The 21306-nt window shown below is 43.0% G+C and overlaps 1 protein-coding gene across 1 annotated transcript in view; it reads right to left on the reverse strand.

Moving 5' to 3' along the window:
• The window catches only part of IPMK (inositol polyphosphate multikinase), a 28256-nt gene extending 11916 nt beyond the window's left edge, over nt 1-16340 (reverse strand). Inside the window, exons 1-3 of the mRNA XM_081192350.1 lie at nt 15894-16340; nt 3957-4042; nt 719-815 (exon numbers count right to left, since the gene is read on the reverse strand). Coding sequence (XP_081048476.1) covers nt 719-815; nt 3957-4042; nt 15894-16092 — 382 coding nt within the window. The 5' untranslated portion in view covers nt 16093-16340. The remainder of the gene's footprint in view (nt 1-718; nt 816-3956; nt 4043-15893) is intronic.
• Between the last annotated feature and the right edge of the window lie 4966 nt (nt 16341-21306).

Consider the following 21306-nt stretch of genomic DNA (forward strand, 5'->3'; position numbering starts at 1 on the left):
CAAGTACAGGAGTGGCTCAAAGATGACGTCCTCCTGGTTGTGGTATATTACAACAAGCATTATATTAACCATCTAATTCCCAACAATGATTCTTTTTAGTCTGTGATTTTATTTCATTGTGTATACTTTTATATCCCTTCTCACTATCAGACAGTGTTGTATAAGTTAATATAATAGTATAAATTTTTATAAATTATTTTTATTATGAAATCTGCTGTCCAGGTCAGCTTCAGCCTCCTGTGTAAGAATGTAAGTAATTACAGTAGCCATCCTTTCAATGAAGCAAATTGTAACTAACATTCTGAGAAAGTATAAAATGTTAAAAGATAATAATAAGCCCTTTAGCATGCTTTAAATTGCCAACATTTATTCTTGGCAGTGGTCATTTTATTATCTTCTTGCAAGACTACTGTACCCTACTAGTGGTACCCCTGTTGCTGTTAGAAGTAGAAGGTGTATTTTGACATACAAATTCTGCAATAGACCTAAATATGCTAAACTGGATCTTACTGAAGAATCAATTGAGTTTGCAGAAAACAGCCCTTATTTACATGACATTTTTCCATCTACAAAGCATAGCAATATATTGTTTCATGATGTTCCACATGATAGTGATTTATCACGCTGTGCTCGGGTACTTAGTTTCTGGCATTTTCAGAACCATCTCCCAAGCAGTTGCCAAAAACTTAGTGCTTATTGCACTTTCTAACAGCATTACCATTGGGTGCAGTAGGTGATGACCAGGTTCCATAATATTTTGGCAAATATTTTTGGAGTTCTAGAAACACAGAGTCTTCACAGTCAGCAGCATACACCTGAAATAAAAGAAATATGATTGAACTGCAACAAACCACTCAATTCCCTCTTGTGGCAGACTACATTTGGATATTTAGAACTTATGGGGGGAATCCAACATCATGCTAAGGTAATCTTCAGCACAAGCATTTAGGCTTGCCAGATGGAACAATTCATTCTCATACCCCTGCACGCTGTCCCAGCGCTTCTTCCAACCACCAGCACCCAACCAGTTTCAGGGGTACACAACCTAAAGACCTTGCCCAGGGCTTCCACTAACAGGACTTGTTAGTTGAATCTTACCCTCTGTACAGTGGTGCCCCGCAAGACGAATGCCTCGCAAGACGGAAAACTTGCTAGACGAAAGAGTTTTCCGTTTTGGAGGTGCTTCGCAAAACGAATTTCCTATGGGCTTGCTTCGCAATATGACAATGTCTTGCGAGTTCCTGCTGGTTTTTTTTCCTTTTCCCCCTTTTCTAAGCTGCTAAAAGCCGCTAATAGCGCTAATCCACTAATCCGTCAATGGGTTTGCTTCGCAAGATGAAAAAACCGCTAGACGAAGAGAATCACAGAACGGATTCTTTTGTCTTGCGAGGCACCACTGTATGTTTAAAACCTCACACTCAATGAGAAATATCCATTTAGAAAGGAAACAAAGTGTCTCTCAGAATAAATGCTGTAAATTGTGCCAGAACGTTTGACTACTGTTAAGTCTTTTATAAAAAAAATAAGTATTTTGCTATCAAAAAACCCCCACCCCAAATTGAAATTCAGAGTTTGACAGCACTAAAGCACACCAATGTGTGCTTAGGGATCCTGTGCAGCATGAGTCAATCTAATCAAAACATTCTTAGGTGTACTAGTGACAGGATGGGGCACAGGGAGACAATCTGGTCTCCCTTTCACCTTCAGTTATGGCAAAATCAAGTATGAGGAGGATAATCTTTCAGTGATGAATTAATCAATTGCATTCTCCCACCCCACCCCAAATTCCTAAACTAAATGGCCTTTAAAAGATTATATTGGATTGGTATAACCCTAGAAAGCATCCAGTAAATACAGGAACTCTTAACATAGCCTACCAACTGTGGGTTTACGCTTCCAAGTAGGGGTGGAGGAGGAGGGGAAGGTGAAGTAGAGTGGACTGCAAAACTTGTGTACTGTAACATTAGCAGCTTTATCATTGACTGAATGATTAAAGTGCAATTAAAACAATTAAAGTGCATTGTTTCTACTGCCATAAGATACCTGATTTTTGTTAGAGGGATGCAATTATTTATTTTGTTCATGACTTGTCATTCAATTGCAGCAAAGCCACATCATCAATGAAGAACAGAAAGAATATTAAAACATGCAACTCAACAACTAATTCCTAATGTGACACCAATGCAATTTTAATTTTTTTTATTCAATATTAAATTTTGACCCTTAGTTGGCAATAACAACTGCAGAGGCAAAATGCTGAGCAAGTACTTTTCAGAGACAGACAGAAAGACAGTCAGTCCTGTTATTCTAGTTACACTTAAAAAGGAAATGAACAAGACCATTTACAAATTACTGTTGTCCATTATATATACTTATAAAGGAAAAAATGCCTTCAAACTCTTGCCTGCCTGAACTATTGGATTTTCTGTCACCAAGAGAAACCAGGTGACAGATCACAGGCTGCCTTGCCTGTCTCCTATGTAGGTCAGGAAAAAGCTGAAGCTTGCTAACAGGTTAATTCTAGGACTCTAAATTATTATTGTTAACACACTACAAACTCTGGTGAATTTATTCCTTTTCTAAATCCCCCACCCCCTAAAAACCAAGTCAATATAGACATCCAGCTATAGGAATAGTAAAATAATCAAATTACTTATACTGAAGAAGTTATAAGGTCTGATTAGCAGGAAAAAAATACTTTGTTATAGGAGACATTTCCTAAATGAGGATCACACTGTTTTTGGCTTTAATAGCGAATGGAGTCATTTGCAACCAAATGTTTCAGCACAAACTGTTCCAAGAGCTCATATATTAATGAACTATTTACATTTTCTCTCCACGTGCACACTAATGTTACTTTAGGCAACTCTGGTAGAAAGTACATAATCCACTCTGACTCAACCAAACATATGTTGTAATTTCATTCCCCAAGAATGATTTCAACATTTATTTGCAATATTAGTTTGTTCTACTGACAACCAAAAGTTAACTTCAAAGATGTGCCACCTATGCCATGAGATCCAGTAACTAGCTACATAACCCCGGGTTCCTGTACAAAGTGATTTCAAGGAAACAGGGTAGCAGGAGCATTCTAGTACCCCCTTAACCAAACTGGCTTTTACTCCAATATCACACCTTATTTGGTGCAATGTACCACTCCCTCTTCAATGCATAAACCAGTCTTCGTTCCTCCAGAGGCTCCATGCCTATATAGGCCCCTAGATAATCAAATAAGCAGTTGCCAATGGGGCCACATCACAGCTAGCATGAAGCTCACTTATAGAATACAGTCATACCTTGAGTTGTGAACACTGCAGGTTGCATGTTTTCGGGTTACGGACCGCGCCGAACCTGGAAGTACCGGAACGGGTTACTTCCAGGTTTTGGCACTCGCGAATGCGCAGAAGCACTAAATCACACTTTGCGTATAAGCACCGAATCGCATCACGCGCGTGTGAAGACACAGCGCTGCGGGTTGCAAACGTGCCTCCCGCATGGGTTACGTTGCGAACGTGACCCACGTGGGAGGCACATTCGCAACCCGAGGTATGACTGTATAGAAAAACAAGGGGAAAGTTATGGATAGATGCCCAACAACTAGACAGGCACATGATGAAACTACCAGTGTGTCTGCTGTGTACACAAGATGACCTCTGAGACTGTCAATAAAGGGATGCACACCAACATTACTGACAATGGAAGACATCAAACACTAGTCATACTCAAGACCCACTGATGTCATAAGCTCCACAGTATGTCATCTTCCTCCCATATCTATAACCAGTCTCTGGCACTGATCAAGACTACCATATTGAGTTTGCCATTTAGAGTATGTGCTAAGTTGGGACAGTAAGGTTATGCACACAGGTTCCCAGTGATAATTAAACAGAGGGGTGCTTCAATTCAACCAAAAAAAAGCATAACTTCAGTTAGAGGATGAATCAGAAAACAATTACCTTGTTATAGAATTCTAGTTCTCTGGGCCCTCGAGGTGGTGGCTGCAATTGTTTGAGGACTGTGCCATCAGGATGCTGCAGGATGCCTGGGAAACAACAAATACATTTATTCACATCTTAACTTCAGCATGCTTTTGAGTCCAACTATGGTAACATAATCTAGTATATATACTAAATGTTCAAAAAAACCCAAAAGTTCTTGTTAGGGGGAAAAGTAAGAGTTCGTGTTAGGAAGCAGCTTTCTTTAAATAAAATCAATAAAACAGAGAAAATACACCTTACCTTTAGAGTCTGGTACTTATCCTGAAGACCAGGCAAATCTTTCACACATTGGCCTGGTTTGCATGTAATGCTAAGCCATGATTTGTTTAACAAATCAGTAGTTAACCATAAATTATCCTACATATTTGTCAAACTATGGTTTGTTTCTCCAAAGTTTGGTCTGTTTCCCATCTGCTATAGCCTCATGCATTTGTACCCTGGTGAGCATCTGGAGTGGAGTAGCCAAGCAAACTATGGCTAAGGAAAGTGCTGAGCTCACATGTAATGCCAAGCCATAGCTAAAACGAAGACAGGCAATAAGCAACAAGCCATGGCTTCAAATCATGGATGACTGGCAATAAGGAAACAATAGATAAGCTGCTGGGAAGGGTTCACACGTAATGCTGAGCCATGGCCTAGCTACACAAGAACCAGGACAAATGCAAAGCAAGAGTTTTGTTATTTTGCAGCTAACTTCTCTGCTATTTTTCAATCACCAAAACACTGTTAGTTCTGAACAGTTTCATCTCACTGAAGTTTCTTCACAGCAGTGGTAACTTAAAATTTAATCCTTAAACATTCATTTGCAACTACTGGAATAAGCCCTTTGGAGCCAAATGAAACTTCAGTATCATGTCGTTTTTTTTCTTTCTAATGATGTTATTAAAGACATTCAAGACAGGCAATATTAATACAACCACAACGTCACAAATTAAAATTGAGACTCATTCTAGGCTGCAGTACAGTGGTGCCTCGCAAGACGAAATTAATTCGTTCCGCAAATCTCTTCGTCTTGCGGTTTTTTCGTCTTGCGATGCACGGTTTCCCATAGGAATGCATTGAAAATCAATTAATGCGTTCCTAGGGAAACCGCCTTCAGACCAGGTCCGGGGACAGTCTGTCCCCGGACCTCTTCTGAAGGCTGGGGGGGGGGACAAGGGCTTTTCTTCCCACCCCCAGCATTTTAAAAAACCCTGGGACAGCGGAGGACTTCTCCGCTGTCCGGGGCGATCTTAAAATGCTGGCGGGCGGCATTTTAAAATCGCCCCGGACAGCGGAGGACTTCTCCGCTGTCCGGGGCGATTTAAAAGCCCCTGGGAAGGCAGGCAGGGGGGACAAAGACTTTTGCCCCCCACCAGCCTTCAGAAGAGGTCCTGGACCTCTTCTGAAGGCGGGCGGGGGGCGAAAGTCTTTGCTCCCCCCCGCCTGCCTTCAAAAGGTGTCCCCGCGGCGGCGGGAGGTGTCCCCTGCCCCCCGCCCGGCTTCGGAGCACCGGGAGAAGCGATCTCCCCGCAGCCCCTTGCTGCAAAAGACGTCCGGGGGAAGCGGGGAAGAAGCGCTTCGCTTCCCGCTGCCCCCGGACGTCTTTTGCAGCAAGGGACTGCAGGGAGATCGCTATCTCCCCCCAACCCCTTGCTTCAGAAGAGGTTCGGGGGCAGCGGGAAGCGAAGCGCTTCGCTTCCCGCTTCCCCCGGACGTCTTTTGCAGCAAGGGGCTGCAGGGAGATCGCTATCTCCCCCCAGCCCCTTGCTTCAGAAGAGAAGACCCGCTGTCCCCGGGGCAAGCTTCGTTTTGCGAAGCAAGCCCATAGGGAAATTCGTCTTGCGAGGCAACTCGAAAACGAAAAAACCTTTCGTTTTGCGAGTTTTTCGTCTCGCGAGGCGTTCATCTTGCGGGGTACCACTGTATTACCATTAGGACAACAGACTACAATAAATGTTATCTCCACTAGTTGAAAAATAACCAAGGTTTCTATTTAGTAATGGTTATAGTTATAAAAATCAGCCTTTGGACTTTATTATTAGTAAAAGTAAAAGTAAAACTTTAGCGTCTAGGTAAAATTGAATATGTTATTTTCAGCAATAAATCTTTGTTGTTATCACGGTCACATTATGCAACCCTGAGTGAAGCCACAATCAAAACCACTTTGTCAGACAAGCAAAATGTGAGTGTTTACCCCTTCCCAACCTCTATGATAAATTCCCTTTATTAAGAATTTTAAGTAGAGCACATGTCAGAACAGCTTTTTTCTAGTATAGTGAAAAGAGCAACTCTCATAGGAGTCTCTCCACTTTTTGAAATTCTGTGTGTGCTAGCAACTAGGGAAAGGAAATTTAAGGTAAGAACCTGGGACAGTGATAAGAGAAGATCTTCTCAGTGATGACCCCAATACTTCATAATTATTTGCTCATGAAAGACTACTTCAGCCCAAGTTTGTTTATTTTTCGAAAGCAAAGTTTTACTACAACAAATTTTTAACTGGGAAACTTAAAAGGGTATTTTAATGTGCTCCACTGTTTCAACAGTTTAATAGTGGAATATATAGGCTGTCATGTTTACTTTTTTGTATTTGTGATTCTATGATTTTATGTATGGAAACCATACATAAAGCCCTGCTGGATCTGACCAGTTCAGCATTATGCTTCCCACATTGGCTACCAGATGCCTATGGGAAGCCCATGAGCAGGACATAACTGCAGTAGCACTATCTTCCAACTCTACAATTTTATGATTCTATGATTCAATCCTAGCTGGCATTCAGAAGCATACATACTAGCTCTGATACTGGAGGAAATATAGCCAGCACAACAAAAAGCCATTGGTATTCTTATATCCCAAGAAAACCTATGGAATAAATAAAGTATAAATATAATATAGACTGATATAGTAGATCTCACCTTATGAATATGTGAAGTGTTTAAAAAGTATCTTTCATTCACAGAACTCTAATATACATGACACTCCACAGTAACAATACAAAATCAAGGAGCTTATAATCTAAATTTAGCAGTGAGGAGTTGGGAGAACAGAAAAATACATGGGATGGAATAAAATGCAGTTACGCTAACATAAGGAGGGCTGTAAGCACTCAAAAAATAAACCCTGAAAATCTGCACCAAGGTAACCCCAGATCTGCATCACACACGCAAAAATATCTTGTGATCTGTGTGAGTTATGCAAATGTAGGAAAGTTGCTTATTTTCTTGTTTTAAATATCATTCAGTCACCACTTTAGGTTCTGAGATTCCAGAAGGCATTAACCATGCATTTTCATACCTATATTTGTAGTCCACAAGGGCTAGAAACACTTTTTTAAAAAGATCTGGAAGCTAAATTCTGCAACCACTACCAGGTACATGCCAGAGCCCTGAACTTCAACTTCTTATAATCCATGCAAATTTGTTATTCCTGAAGTTGACTGCAACAGGGATAGCAGCTCTCAATCATGGTTTCCACACACCCCTCCCTAAAGAAGAGATACACATTATGACCTTAGAAGGATGTTGGCTTAAGCAGAAGTCAGTGAGGAAGGTTAATCATGAAAACTGCAGCTAAACAATCTATGTTCTCACTTTAAAATCCTCTCCTTTCAGGAACAAACCAGTTTTCTTGTGAAATCCTTGCTTTCAGTTGTTCCATTTGAACCTTTGCTTTTGTAACTATCTGTTCAGTTTCGGTTTCAGTTTCTGTTAATTGGTTCTCGTGGGAAACTTGCAGATTCTAGCTTCACCAATTAACTCCAGCTGGTGTCAATTTACTCTTGGCAGAAAGCCCAGGTCTGCTTGACCTAGAAACTACTCACTCTGATTGGTTAACGAGCAGCACTCAACTCTGTTATCTAGGGATTGCTAGCACAGTTTGATGTGAGGTGTGTTAGGAGTTAGAAGTGCTGTGTATGGTTATGAGAGAGAGAGAAAGAAAGATAGGATTTATTTGCTTTTATTTGTATGCAGAAACTCTGCTGGTTTTATTTTTCCTTTTAATAAATCCTGTAAATAGTTATTCTGAGTCTAGCTGACTAGTCATTACTGCCGCAACTAGCTTCTTCGCTGTGCAGGAAAACTCTGCTACGTTTGGGCTAAAGCCAGTAGGGCTATGCCTGACACTCCAAAGTTCCATGAGGTTATGGGCATTGTGCTGCCAGCCTGAGTTGCGGTGGTGCCAGCATCAACGGCGTTGGTTCCAGTAGTTCCAGAAGTTGTTGTTCTCTGGCTGGTTCCTGACCGTGGTGAGCTGGTGACGCAGCGGACACAAGGACAACAGCTGCAGCGTGTGAGTGCTGGGTGCTGTGGTTCCTGTTTTCTCTCTCGGTGGTCGTGAGTAGCTGGTTCCGGGTTCCAGGGACATCGCTCTCAAGATGGCCTCACAACCAGTTCAGATGGCTTTTGAGCGTCTGAATGACTCCAATTACTTGCTGTGGTCGGAACGCATGCAGGCAGTGCTGCAGAGGGATCGTCTCTGGCAAGTGGTGAGTAAGTTTCCTGCGAAGCCTGATGATGAAGACCTCGATAGAGACCAAAGAGCAAGGGCCACAATTGTCTTGGGGCTGGAAGATTCCCAGTTGCCGTATGTGAGGGGAATCAAGACAGCTAGAGGTGTGTGGCAAGCACTTAAAGAACTCCATGTGCGTGAGACAGCGGTTTCCAAGCTGTTCATTCGCAAGGCATTGTACAAGGCAATGTTACAGCCTGGGGTTACAATGCAGGAACACCTACACAGTTTACAGTTAAAGTTTGCTGCGCTACAGGAAAGAGACTGTGCATTAGACCAGCAGGAGAAGGTGGCTATTATTTTGAGTTCTCTCCCGGAAAGCTGGGATAATTTAGTTTTGTCTCTAGAAGGCATACAGGAGCGTGATTTATCAGTCAGTTACGTTACTGGGCGTTTGATTGAAGAATGGCAGAAGAGGCAAGAAAGGTCGTTGGCTGCAGAGGCTTCTACAGGTGGACGGTTTGGAAGGAGTTCTCATGCCGTGCCAGAGGTGAAGCAAAAGCAGCGTACTGGTGAGGAGTCAGCGTTTGCTGTTAGGCATTGTTTCCGATGTGGGTCTTCAGCGCATCTAAAACGACAATGTCCGGAGTTGGTCAAGTCTCAGTTGCCGGTGCAGGAGCAGAGACGAGATCAGCAGCAGCAGCAGCAGCAGCAGCGTAAAAGGAAATTCTTCAAACGAAAACAGTCGGCTCAGCTGGTGACCGGCGAGGTCAAGAGTGCTGATGAGAAACAAGCGGTCTGGGTGGTCGATTCGGGAGCGTCTCGCCACATCGTGAATTCAGATGAATTGTTTGTTTCCAAGAACTCAGCACAGCGCAGCCAGGTGGCTCTAGCAGACGGAAGTACTTCTGAAGTGATTTCGGGGGGTGCAGTTTTTGTTCCTTGTCTTCGTGAATGCCTGCAAAATGTACTTTGTGTGCCGTCATTAAGGAGCAATCTGATGTCTGTAGATTGTTTGCTGAAAGCTGGGTTTAAAGTGTATTTTGAAGGAGACAGTTGCATTATTAAGAAGGCTGGTGAGATTTTAGGCACTGCTAAGTCAGAGGGAGGCTTGTTTTGGCTTAAAGCAGGATCTCAAGTTGCAGCAGTAGTCAGTAAATCTCAGCCTACAGTGAATAACAAAGCTATACATGACAACTGTGTGCACTTATTGCATAGGAAAATGGGGCATGCTTGCTGGAAAAGTGTACTAAAAATGTCTGAATTGGCTGATGGGGGTAATTTAAAGAGTTGTAACAAGTACCTTGATTGTAATGTTTGTAAAAAGGTTAAAACCCACAGAGTCTCTTACCCCAGAAGTGACAGAGTTAGTGAGTCACCGCTACAGCTGGTTCACATGGACGTAATTGGTCCATTTGCTGTAAGCAGGGGTGGATCGCGTTTTTCACTAACAATTGTGGATGACGCCACGCGTTACTCCTGGGTTTTCCCCATGAAAAATAAGGGTGACGTGTTCACTAAGTTTAAAGGCTGGGTGGCATCTGTGGAAAGATTTCTGTCCATTAAACTCAGAAGGATTCAGACGGACAGAGGTGGCGAATTTATGTCAAATGCCTTTAGAGATTGGTTACAAAAGCGTGGCATTGGGCATAGAAAAACGAACGTTTTTTCCCCAGAGGAGAATGGCGTTGCAGAGCGAAAAAACAGATCTTTACAAGATATGATGTTTGCCATGCTTGATGATGCTGATTTGCCCATGTCTTATTGGGGGGAGAGCATGCTCACCGCGTGTTATCTCCAAAATAGGCTCTTTCATCAAACAATAGGTACAACCCCGTACTTTAAATTGTTTCAGAAAAAACCTAAAATTGACCATTTGCATGTGTTTGGATCAAAAGCCTGGGTATTAATTCCGAAACAAATGAGAAAGAAGGGAGATCCTAAGACCAAACAGTTAGTGTTTGTGGGTTACCAGGAGCTGGGAAAAGGTTTCCGCTTTGCTGAAGGGACAAATGGCATTGTGATCTCCAGGAATGCCAGTTTTTGTGAACATAGTGGCTGGGAGAGACTACATGCCAATACTGAGGTTTGGTTTGAACCTTCCCAGGAGCTTCATGACTCTGAAGGTAGACACAGAGAATCAGAGTCTGAGGGGGAGGAAAGTTCAGATAAGAGCTCTCAAGAAAGTGGAGTTAGCCAAAGACCAGTTGCTAAGCAACAAAAGAGAAGTCGTAGTTCTGAGGAGGAAAGTGGGTCAGAAGAAAAATTTTCTCCCAGAAGATCTAAAAGACAAAACAAAGGAGTGCCTCCGGTGCGTTTTTCCCCAGATACTGCAAATGTGTTTAGTGTAATTGCAGAACCCAAGAGTTTTCAGGAGGTGTTAAAGTTACCAAAAGAGGAGGCAGAGCGCTGGAAACAGGCAATGGAGGAAGAGATGTCCTCTCTGAATGAGCACAAGGTTTTTACACCAGTAGCAGCGCCTGAGGGGGCAAAGATTGTAGGCTGCAGGTGGGTGTACAAACTTAAACCTCTGGTGACAGGAGAGTACAAATACAAAGCTCGTTTAGTGGCTCAAGGATATTCTCAGAGGCCTGGAAAAGATTATGACGAAACTTTTTCCCCAACTGCTAAGGGGGACAGTGTAAGGCTGATTTTAACGCTTGGAGCAAAGAGAAAACTCCTGTTAAACCATTTTGACATTCAGACTGCATATTTACATGCATCAATATCAGAAGACCTGTATCTAGCCGAACCGCCTGGTTATGAGACAGGTTCCAATAGAGTGTTGAAATTAAACAAAGCTCTATATGGTCTCAAACAGGCTGCAAGATCTTGGAACAAATGTTTCCATGAGGCCTTAGTGTCATTTGGTTTCAAGCAGAGTACAGCTGACAATTGTGTTTATGTACGTGGTACAGGCAGTGATCAAGAGTTTTGTCTGATTTATGTAGATGATGTATTGTATGCCTGTAAAACAGATAAACAAACTAAAAGGTTTGCCAAGCAATTGTCCAGTAAGTTCAAAGTGAAAGACTTAGGCCCGGTTAGGACATATCTAGGGTTGGAAGTGTGCTGGGCCCAAGATGGCAGCTGTCTAATTAGTCAGCAGAACAAAGTTAAACAACTACTGACTACGTACAGGATGCAGGATTGCAAAGGGGCAGCGGTGCCTATGGATCCAGGTTTCATAAAAACACTTCACATAGATGAGAGTCCTGAATTTGAACACCCTGATGTATATCACTCTGTAATTGGAAGTTTATTGTATCTAGCACAGTGGTCCAGACCTGATATTAGCTATGCAGTAGGCATATTAAGTAGATTGGTCTCAAAACCCACACTAAATGCCTGGAAAGGGGTAAAACAAGTTCTGAGATATCTCAAACAGACAATTGGCTATATGTTACAATTAAATTCTTCCGAGGATGAAATGTTGAGTTGCTACTGTGATAGTGACTGGGGAAATTTGCCAGATAGAAAATCTGTCACAGGACTAGTCATAAGGGTCGGTGGAGCTTTAATCAGCTGGCGGTCGCGCAAGCAAGACGTTGTAAGTGTGTCATCAACGGAATCAGAGTACGCCGCATTGAGTGAATTGTGCAACGAGGTGATTTATTTCAAGCATTTGTTGGCAGATTTAAATGTAAATTGTGGAGAACCAGTACAAGTTTACATTGATAATCAAGCTTGTATAACCTTAAGTAAAACAGAGGGTTTCAAATCGCGTTCCAAACATATCTCTGTAAAATACCAAAATGTACGTTGCTGTGTACGAGACAATGTAATCACCTGTACTTATGTATCAAGTGAAGAAAATGTAGCAGATGTGTTAACTAAACCATTGGCAAAGGTAAAGAACAAGCGAATGTGCAAGGGTTTAGGTTTGCTGGAAAAATAATCTCCTACATAGGTGTATTTGGTGTTAATTGTTCAGCAGAATCTGTGAGGGGGTGTTCAGTTTCGGTTTCAGTTTCTGTTAATTGGTTCTCGTGGGAAACTTGCAGATTCTAGCTTCACCAATTAACTCCAGCTGGTGTCAATTTACTCTTGGCAGAAAGCCCAGGTCTGCTTGACCTAGAAACTACTCACTCTGATTGGTTAACGAGCAGCACTCAACTCTGTTATCTAGGGATTGCTAGCACAGTTTGATGTGAGGTGTGTTAGGAGTTAGAAGTGCTGTGTATGGTTATGAGAGAGAGAGAGAGAAAGAAAGATAGGATTTATTTGCTTTTATTTGTATGCAGAAACTCTGCTGGTTTTATTTTTCCTTTTAATAAATCCTGTAAATAGTTATTCTGAGTCTAGCTGACTAGTCATTACTGCCGCAACTAGCTTCTTCGCTGTGCAGGAAAACTCTGCTACGTTTGGGCTAAAGCCAGTAGGGCTATGCCTGACACTCCAAAGTTCCATGAATTTCATGGGTAAACAATGTTATAAAAATGAATAATTACATCTTATAAAAATATAAAGATGCATATGCAAGAATATGATGGGGATGAATATTTACATGTTGAGCTTGAACATGTGTAAGACCCAGTTTCAAATACCTGCTCAACTTCGAAATTTATTGCACAGCCTTGGGCAAATCACCCTCTATCAGTTTAACCTGAATCATGACATTGTTTTGGTGCTAACACACATTGCTATGAGCTTCCTGGAAGAAAGGATAGGGTGCAAATACAAGAAATGTCGATTTTCACCACTTTTTGAACTCTGTATGAGTACTCTACAAGTGTGAATGAGTTAAGAGAAACCATCTAGTGCGGTTACTGAAGAAAAGGGGGCATACATCAGTCAGGTGATCTACAACTTGCTAGAGGGCCTTCTCAGCAACAGCACCCAGGTTAGTTATTCAATCATTTCTATATCACATTATATTTTTGAAAAGTTCTCTAAGTGGATTACAACCCATCTTAAAACATCAAATTCCAAAATCTCGATAAATATTGCAACTGAGAATTTAACTACAAAAATACGATAAAGACATTAAAGCAGCATAATTAAGAGGAAAACAAAATATGTTCCTAATTTTAAAAAATGCAAGTAAAAATCAAATACAATAACAATTCCACACAGAAAGTATTTTAGCCAAATTAAAATGAGATAGAAACTGTATCCACACTTCCACCTCCACAGTAACATGTCCCAGACACAACCTTAGCACTCCACTACATAGGAACCTCACTCTCAAATACAGTGGTACTTCGGGTTAAGTACTTAATTCGTTCCAGAGGTCCGTTCTTAACCTGAAACTGTTCTTAACCTGAAGCACCACTTCAGCTAATGGGGCCTCCTGCTGCCGCTGCGCCGCCACTGCGCGATTTCTGTTCTTATCCTGAAGCAAAGTTCTAAACCTGAAGCACTATTTCTGGGTTAGTGGAGTCTGTAACCTGAAGCGTATGTAACCTGAAGCGTATGTAACCCGAGGTACCACTGTATTCCCACTAACTATACTCATAACACAGCTAATCCCCACCCAACTATTTTTTGCCAACCAGAACTCTGGTTTGCAAAACATACCCAGAAGCATTAAGCACAGGTTACAGCCAGCTCATTCACTCACCTCCATCTCGGTCAATATATATTATCATATAAACAAAAACATAATCCGTTCTCCTTCCTCTCTCCCACCTGGGCAGGATCTTTGGGTGGTATCAAGAAACTTTACAAATACCTGCCAAAGAAGGGGAAGAAGAGGCATGGGAGGAGAAGCAACCAGTATGCTGAAAAACCTAACCATGGTTAAGTGAAGGCACTTTTCCACTTCATCTTAGTGCAGATGTATTTGTCTAATACTGGCTGATCATGTCTGATTTGTTTAATACAAAGACTAGAAGAAGCTAGCTAGGAAAGAAAAATAGACCAACCAGAATCTGTCTCTTGTAACGGCATCTTATATATACACATGTAAAGCCCCTCTAGTTGCCATATAAATCACTTTAAATGGCACAATCTCTTTAAGTTCCTCATTGTATTCATGTCCATTTGCCACAAAACACAATGTGAATACAAGGATAAACACATTTTCTGCAGTGATGAAATTTCTCCCTAATGAATGCCAAACCTTCTGTTTACTCAAAACAGGAGTACATCAGTGTGTTTATTCTTCATGCAGTTTGTTTCCTGCAGAAATCCGAAACAAGATTTCACAATTAAAGTAACTGTTTTGGGGATTTCTGGAGCAGAATCACAGGCATTATTTTTCAAACCTACCAATTCAATTTCCTTTTTTCTTTGGGGTGGGGTGGTGAAGAGAGAATCAGGTCATTTCCCCAGCTTCAAAACTTCCTATTCATAAACATTAAACCTACAAAACACCTCAGATTAAGACTACATGCTTAGGTATCAACAAGAAAAGCAGGGACCTTGTAGGTAGATACCCCTGAAGATTTAGAAAGAGCAGGGAGGTCATATTATTAGAAAACCAAATTAACACAGAAAAATGTGCAGCAGCAAATACAACAAAGACACCATAAAAGAAAGCGCTTTAAACAGCTTATTAGGCAGGAGAATGTGTCATTTCATTATTGCTCCATTAGTACATTCCCAATAAAGATTTTTTTTTTAACTGTAAACCACCAAGGTGTATACAGAGACAGTAGAATACCACTGTGTTATTTTGTAAGGAAAAAAGCAAACTGAAGTTCTGCGTGGATTTCAAAAACCTTCAAATTCTACTTTTGAAAATCCATTTCAGAGCATCATTTTCAGCTGTCATATACAGTAACACACCCTGTCCTTCCTACACATATTGCTCAAGATGGCTTACAATTAACATGCCTATTTTTAATTAATACTATTGTTGCATAGAACCACAGCCAGCAGTCTTTCTCAGCTGGGTTCAGGGGCTGGATTGAGGGAGCCTGGGAAGACCACTCAGCCATAAAATAAAAAGTCCCTAGAAGACCTCAAAGCGGTCTCTCGCCGGATGGGGGGGGGGGGACGACGACGACAAAATTAAGCAACCCCACGCATGCAAGGGACGTCTTGCATATTACTCACACGGCTCAGAGAGAGGGCTGTCAGAAAGAGAGATATAAGCAACCCCAGCCTATCACCCACAACATTAAGGACACACCGATGTCGTAAGTAAAAACAAAACTCGCCCTGGTATTATTATTTAACACTAGAGCACTGGATCCCACACACCAAAAACACGCACGCGCGTGCATAAACGTGCATACACACACACACACACACACACACTTGGAAACGTTGAGGGGAATAACACCCAAGGCAGAAAAAACCGGACTTTGGTTGCTTTGTATCCAGATCCAAACCCGCTCTAATTCCTGAGCGCGGACCCAAGGGACTTGGCTTGGGTTGGGGGGGGTACCTGAGGAGCCCCACTTCCCACTCCCTGCCGAAGGGGTGCCGGGGGGGGGGGTCCCGGCTTTCTGCCTCCCCTTAGGACCCGCCCCACACACGCACCCAGCCCCCCCCCACCCCAGGCCTGCCACTTACCGCCCTTATCCTTGCCGTACATGTGCCCAGCCACCTGGTGAGACAGCGGCACGCAGCCGTTGAGAAGCCGGGCGCTCCTCCCTCCTCCTCCTCCTTCCTCTTCGCCCTCCGCCGACGACGACGCCGCGGAGCCCTTGGCGCCCCGAAGAAGCCGCTCGGGCTCCCTGCTCGCCGCACAGCGCGGGGGCTCAGTGGCCATTTCTTCGGAGGCTCCCGCCGCCGCCGCCGCCACGTCCTCCTCCCCGCCTTCAAGGGCCTCCTCCGCCGTTGCCTCCGCTGCCGCCGCCCGCCGTTCGCAGCCCAGGCCAGGCCCGCGGCTCCATGGCGTGCGCCCCCGCCCGCAGTGCTTCCACTCCCTCAGGCAAGCGGAGCGGAGGCTTCCCTCTGCCGCCTCAACCGCTCGGGTCGACTGACTAAGCGGCACTGAGGAGAGAGAGCGAGAGAGAGAGAGAGAGAGAGAGAGAGGCAGCACCTCGGCGTTACTGGGCCTGCGCAGCGAGCCTGCGCAGTAGCGGCGACTGAAGCCGCTCGTCCCAGGCTTGGGTGGGGGGCGGCTTCTGAATGGTTTCCCCTTCGCGGCTATTCGGAACGCGAGGAAGAGGCAGCGCTGCTGTTATCAAGGGCACAGCGCTACCTGACAGCCGCGCCCTTCTGTGCGGTGGTAAACCTTCCCTCTAAGCTCAGGGGTCCGGGGCCGACCCAAGGTGCCCCCTTCTCCGCCAGGGAAGATCTACTACATCAGGAGCAATCAGGGGTACCAACTTGGATAAAATATTGGTATTGAATAATTGGATATTGAATTGAATTGGTATTCGATTAAATATTGAATAAAATATTGGCCCAGGTAAGCTCTGCCCCACATCTGATGCAGTGCACACACCGCATCTGAATGGCAATGCCCATCAACTTTGGGGGTGCCCGGCCCTCTACAATATTTTATTGGGGGCAAAGGGACTTTGACTCTTGGAAGTTGGTTCCTATGGGAACAATGCAGAGATAAAGATCTCAACCGGGATCTACTGATTAGAAGACCTTCCAAGCGTCCCTGTTTTCCAGGGACAGTCCTGGATTTACAAAAGCCACCTCAGTTTCTGATTTGATCCCGGAATGTCCCGCTTTTCATTAAGACGTCCATGTTTTCATCGGAGAAATGTTGGAGGGCATGCATCCCATGAGTGGGCCAGCCCTACTGTTGTCTAGGGAGTGGTGAGAGGGAGAAAGCACTCTGCATGTGCTCTGCGGAAGAGAGGTCCCAGTACATATTATTTTTACGGGACCTAGCTCTACTAATAAACCACAAGTTCTGCTACAAACTAAACTCTGCCTCCAGTGGACTCCAATTCCGCTCTCATCAGCCCAAGCCTAGCATTGTCAATTGTTAGATATAATGGAAATTTAAGTTCAGCAACATCGAGGATCAAAGGTTCCACACCCCTGGTCTGACAAAGCTCAGTTTGAGGCAGGACTGGCCCCCTACTCCAAATTTTAAATAAGGCTCAAAGTGAAGGCCATGAGTGAAGCCTCACTTTGAGCAAAGTTGCTCTCCTCACACCTTTTTTTAGCCTTTAGACTTCTGCTAGACAGCTAGAGGATACATTTCTGGTAAGCACGCTTACTAAGCTGTAAATTCCCCATTGGACTTAATTTGAGTAAATATGTTTAGTAACACAGAGCATCCAAGTCACAGTCCTGAATTCACCATTTCCTACTTGACCCATTAAGCACCTTGATATTGCAAGAGAGCAGGGATTCTGCAGGTGGGATGGCAAGATGGAGGAAAGGTTCACACAACAGACCAAAGGACACTCTGGGAGAATAGTTAAGAGTGTTGAACTAGGAGTGATTAAAATCCCCACTCAGCTTTGAAACTCACTAGATAACCTTGGGCCAATCACTTCATCTCCATCTAATCTCCTTCACAGAGTTGTTGATCTGATAAAGGGGAGGGGGAACTGTGTGTTTCACTTAGGTCCTTGGAGGAACAGGGACAGAAATATGGCAAGTAAAATCAGTTTGAATGACATGTGAAACTATGCCACAAGTATGCATTTAAGATATGGCAATTGAAGTATGGGTAGTTGCTTCTACCAGCTTTTGCTCCATAAGTGTAATATATCTCCATTTCCTAATAAAGAGTTCAGTTCTCAAGTCTGACACTATAAAATTCAGAGACTTTGTAGCTAGGAAACTGAACAGGACACCCCGAGCAGAAGACAGGAAGAGAAAAGGGCATTATCTCCTCTCAGTTTAAGAAGGAACCACTCCCCCAAAAAAACCTTGTCTGTCAACTGGAACAGATTAAAATCTTCATATTTTCCTAATCAACAATTTCCTGTTTTGTGGGAGGCTTGGCCCAGCAGGATCTTTATAGGGTTAATGTCAATAACTTTGTTGCTCCAGTTGCAATGGCTACCGATTAGTTTATTTGCGTAAGTAAACATGCTACATATTGTTTAAAACCATAAATGGCTTGGGACCAAAATACATAAAGAATCTGTCCTATCAAGGAGGTGTATTTGACAGGAATACTGCCCTTCCCTTTAACAGCACCCAAGCTGTGGAACTCCCTGCCTGGACTCCACCTTACCATCTTTTCACCGCTGAGAGCAATCTTAAAACACAAGAAGCTGGTATAAATTGAACCAACATAAACTAATTCAGCCATTCAGGACCAGGCTGAACTGCTCTAACCTGGAAGAGGGAAAACGAGCCTTTAAATTAAGTTACACTACTCTTTTCGTTGCCTTAATTTACTCCAGGTTCCTAGGTCACATAACCAACATGCATGTGATAAGGATTCAGCCTAGGTTTCACTCCCCCGCCACACTCGTTTTTCAGATTTTACATGGGCTTAAGATCCAATAGAAGGGACGCGGGTGGTGCTGTGGGTTAAACCACAGAGCCTAGAGCTTGCCGATCAGAAGGTTGGCGGTTTGAATCCCCGCGATGGGGTGAGCACCCTACTCCTGCCAACTTGCAGTTTGAAAGCACGTCAAAGTGCAAGTAGATAAACAGCGGGAAGGTAAACAGCGTTTCCGTGTGCTGCTCTGGTTCGCCAGAAGCGGCTTAGTCATGCTGGCCACATGACCCGTAAGCTGTACGCCGGCTTCCTTGGCCAATAAAGCGAGATGAGCGCCGCAACCCCAGAGTCGGTCATGACTGGACCTAATGGTCAGGGGTCCCTTTACCTTTATCTTTTAAGATCCAATAGGGTCTGCTGAGCCAGGATGGAGGAGATATGCTAGCCTATGTCTGGCTGAGCCAGGTTAAGGGAGTTAAGATGATCAGCAGGATCCTAACTCCACTCATCCTGGTAGATCTAGCCTTAGAATTGTGCCCCAAGCCTTGTTTAGGCAATTGTTTTGTTAGGTAAACCAATTTTTACTTTTTGCTCTTTTCTTGATTCTCTCTCAACTTTTTTATTTGATTGAATTTGTATAATAACAGTTTCAATATCTTTTTAAAATTTTCTGTAAGCGCCCCAGGATGCTACATAACAAAAAGACAGGAGACAAATGCTTCTGCATGTAAAATATCTGAAATACAGTAGAAGCTGCAGCGTTCCTAACAGACAAGGACTATCACAAACATAAGTTGCTACAATGCTGAAACCCTGGCTGCTGCCAAATAGTAATGACTGCCTGCAGCCATTTATTCACAAGGTTTGCAGTACTAGAAGTGATTTAATTATTCAGCTTCATAAATTTAACTCAAGGTTGTTAAAGGAGACACACATTGGCAAGAAAAGGCTACATGTAATATCTGCCCAATAGCAGTGAATAAATTGTGCTGTAGACTCAGCAGTCTCATACTGACGCACACTATCTGTGGTACTCAGAGTTCTCAGTGTTTAATGCCTTCCTCTTATGCACTCTAATTTTTTTTTTTAATGCCTTTACTATTTCCTCCAGAGCATAGAGGGGCCCACAACTAAATAAAGGGTTAGAGTCAGGGCAAAACAAGAGCTCAATCCCAGAAAAAAATTTTTTTTACTAAACAGAATACTTTTTGTTAATGGTCTGCTTTATGTTGGGAGTGAAGCTTTCTTGCTGTTGAAACCTAATAGTCACAGGTAGGACTGAGAGCAATAGTTCAGAGTCCAAGGAATCTGGCTGGAGCCCTAGAGCAACTGTTAGGGAAATGTGAAGTGGGTGTTTCCCATTAGGCTGGCTAGCCACCTTCTCAATGCGGATAACTTTAAAAACTGCATACCAAATAATGCCACCTTGTGCAAATAGAATTCTCTCGCCTGGAATGGTCTGCAACTTTTCTAGACTTAAATGTAAAAATCCTGCAAGCGACCTTGTTTTACTCAACCTGCTTTTTGTAATACAGCAGTACATCATCGTCATTCTTGTCAAGTACATTTAATTGACCTCTGCCTAGGGGTACAGTTATCAGTTAATTCGTTTTTATTAAATTTCTATATTGCCCTTTATCAGAGGATCACAGGGCGGTTTGCAATATAAGAACACAAAAATGCATACCATAGCAACAACCAAAAACAATTCCCCTGCCCCCCCCACACATTTCAAAGGCCATAGATTGTTTAATTAGCCCATCATCTGAGACCCTTCTTCATGTTTCACCTACATAAGATGTGGCAACAAGAGAATGGGTTTTATCTGTAGTGGCTCCCCACTTGTGGAATGCTCTCCCCAGGGAGGCTAATGTGGCATATTCATTATATATGAAAAACATTCCTCTTTAGCCAGGTCTTTTTGTGGGGTCAGTTCATATAGGGAGAGGCTGTTCTTGGGGTACTACGTTCCTGGGCCATTTAAGGCTTTATAGGTCAAAACCAGCATTTTGAATTGGGCCCAGAAATTGGCAGTCAGTGCAGTCGGGCCAGGATTGGCGTTATATGCTCTCTAAGTGGAGGCTTCTGCAGTGTGGCAGAGGAAATATAATTTGTTGGCAAAGAGGCCAAAAATCAAGTGTGCCGGGGCAGAATGAAAAGCCACTTCATTTCCCCAACACACCCCTGAAAGGGGGCAAAATCTATGCCAGCCCTGGAGCCAGTGTAATTTCCCTTCCTGTTGAAAAACAACAACCTCCTTCACCTTCTGCTGTAAAAGCAAGCAGAAGGGCTTTGAAATGGTAGTTCTTCTGCCATGCAATTTCCCACCACTACCACTGTAGGATTACTCTGCATTATGGATCTAATGTTATACCCACCCTACTGGGAAGTAAGATGCAATTAATCAATCAACTTCTGAGTATATGTGTATAGGATTATGCTTTAAGATGATATAATTTTTCATGCTAAAAAATGCTCTCATATTATTTATGTCTTAGGCAGAAGCATTCATAAGTAATTATACCAACTATCAGCAGGTCAAAAATACTTCCTTAAAATAAATTCAGTCTTTTTTTTAAAATGCTTTCATTACATTTTGAAGCCTTATTCCTA

The sequence above is a fragment of the Podarcis bocagei genome (assembly GCF_964188305.1).
Source record: "Podarcis bocagei genome assembly, chromosome: 4".
NCBI classification, from domain to species: domain Eukaryota; kingdom Metazoa; phylum Chordata; class Lepidosauria; order Squamata; family Lacertidae; genus Podarcis; species Podarcis bocagei.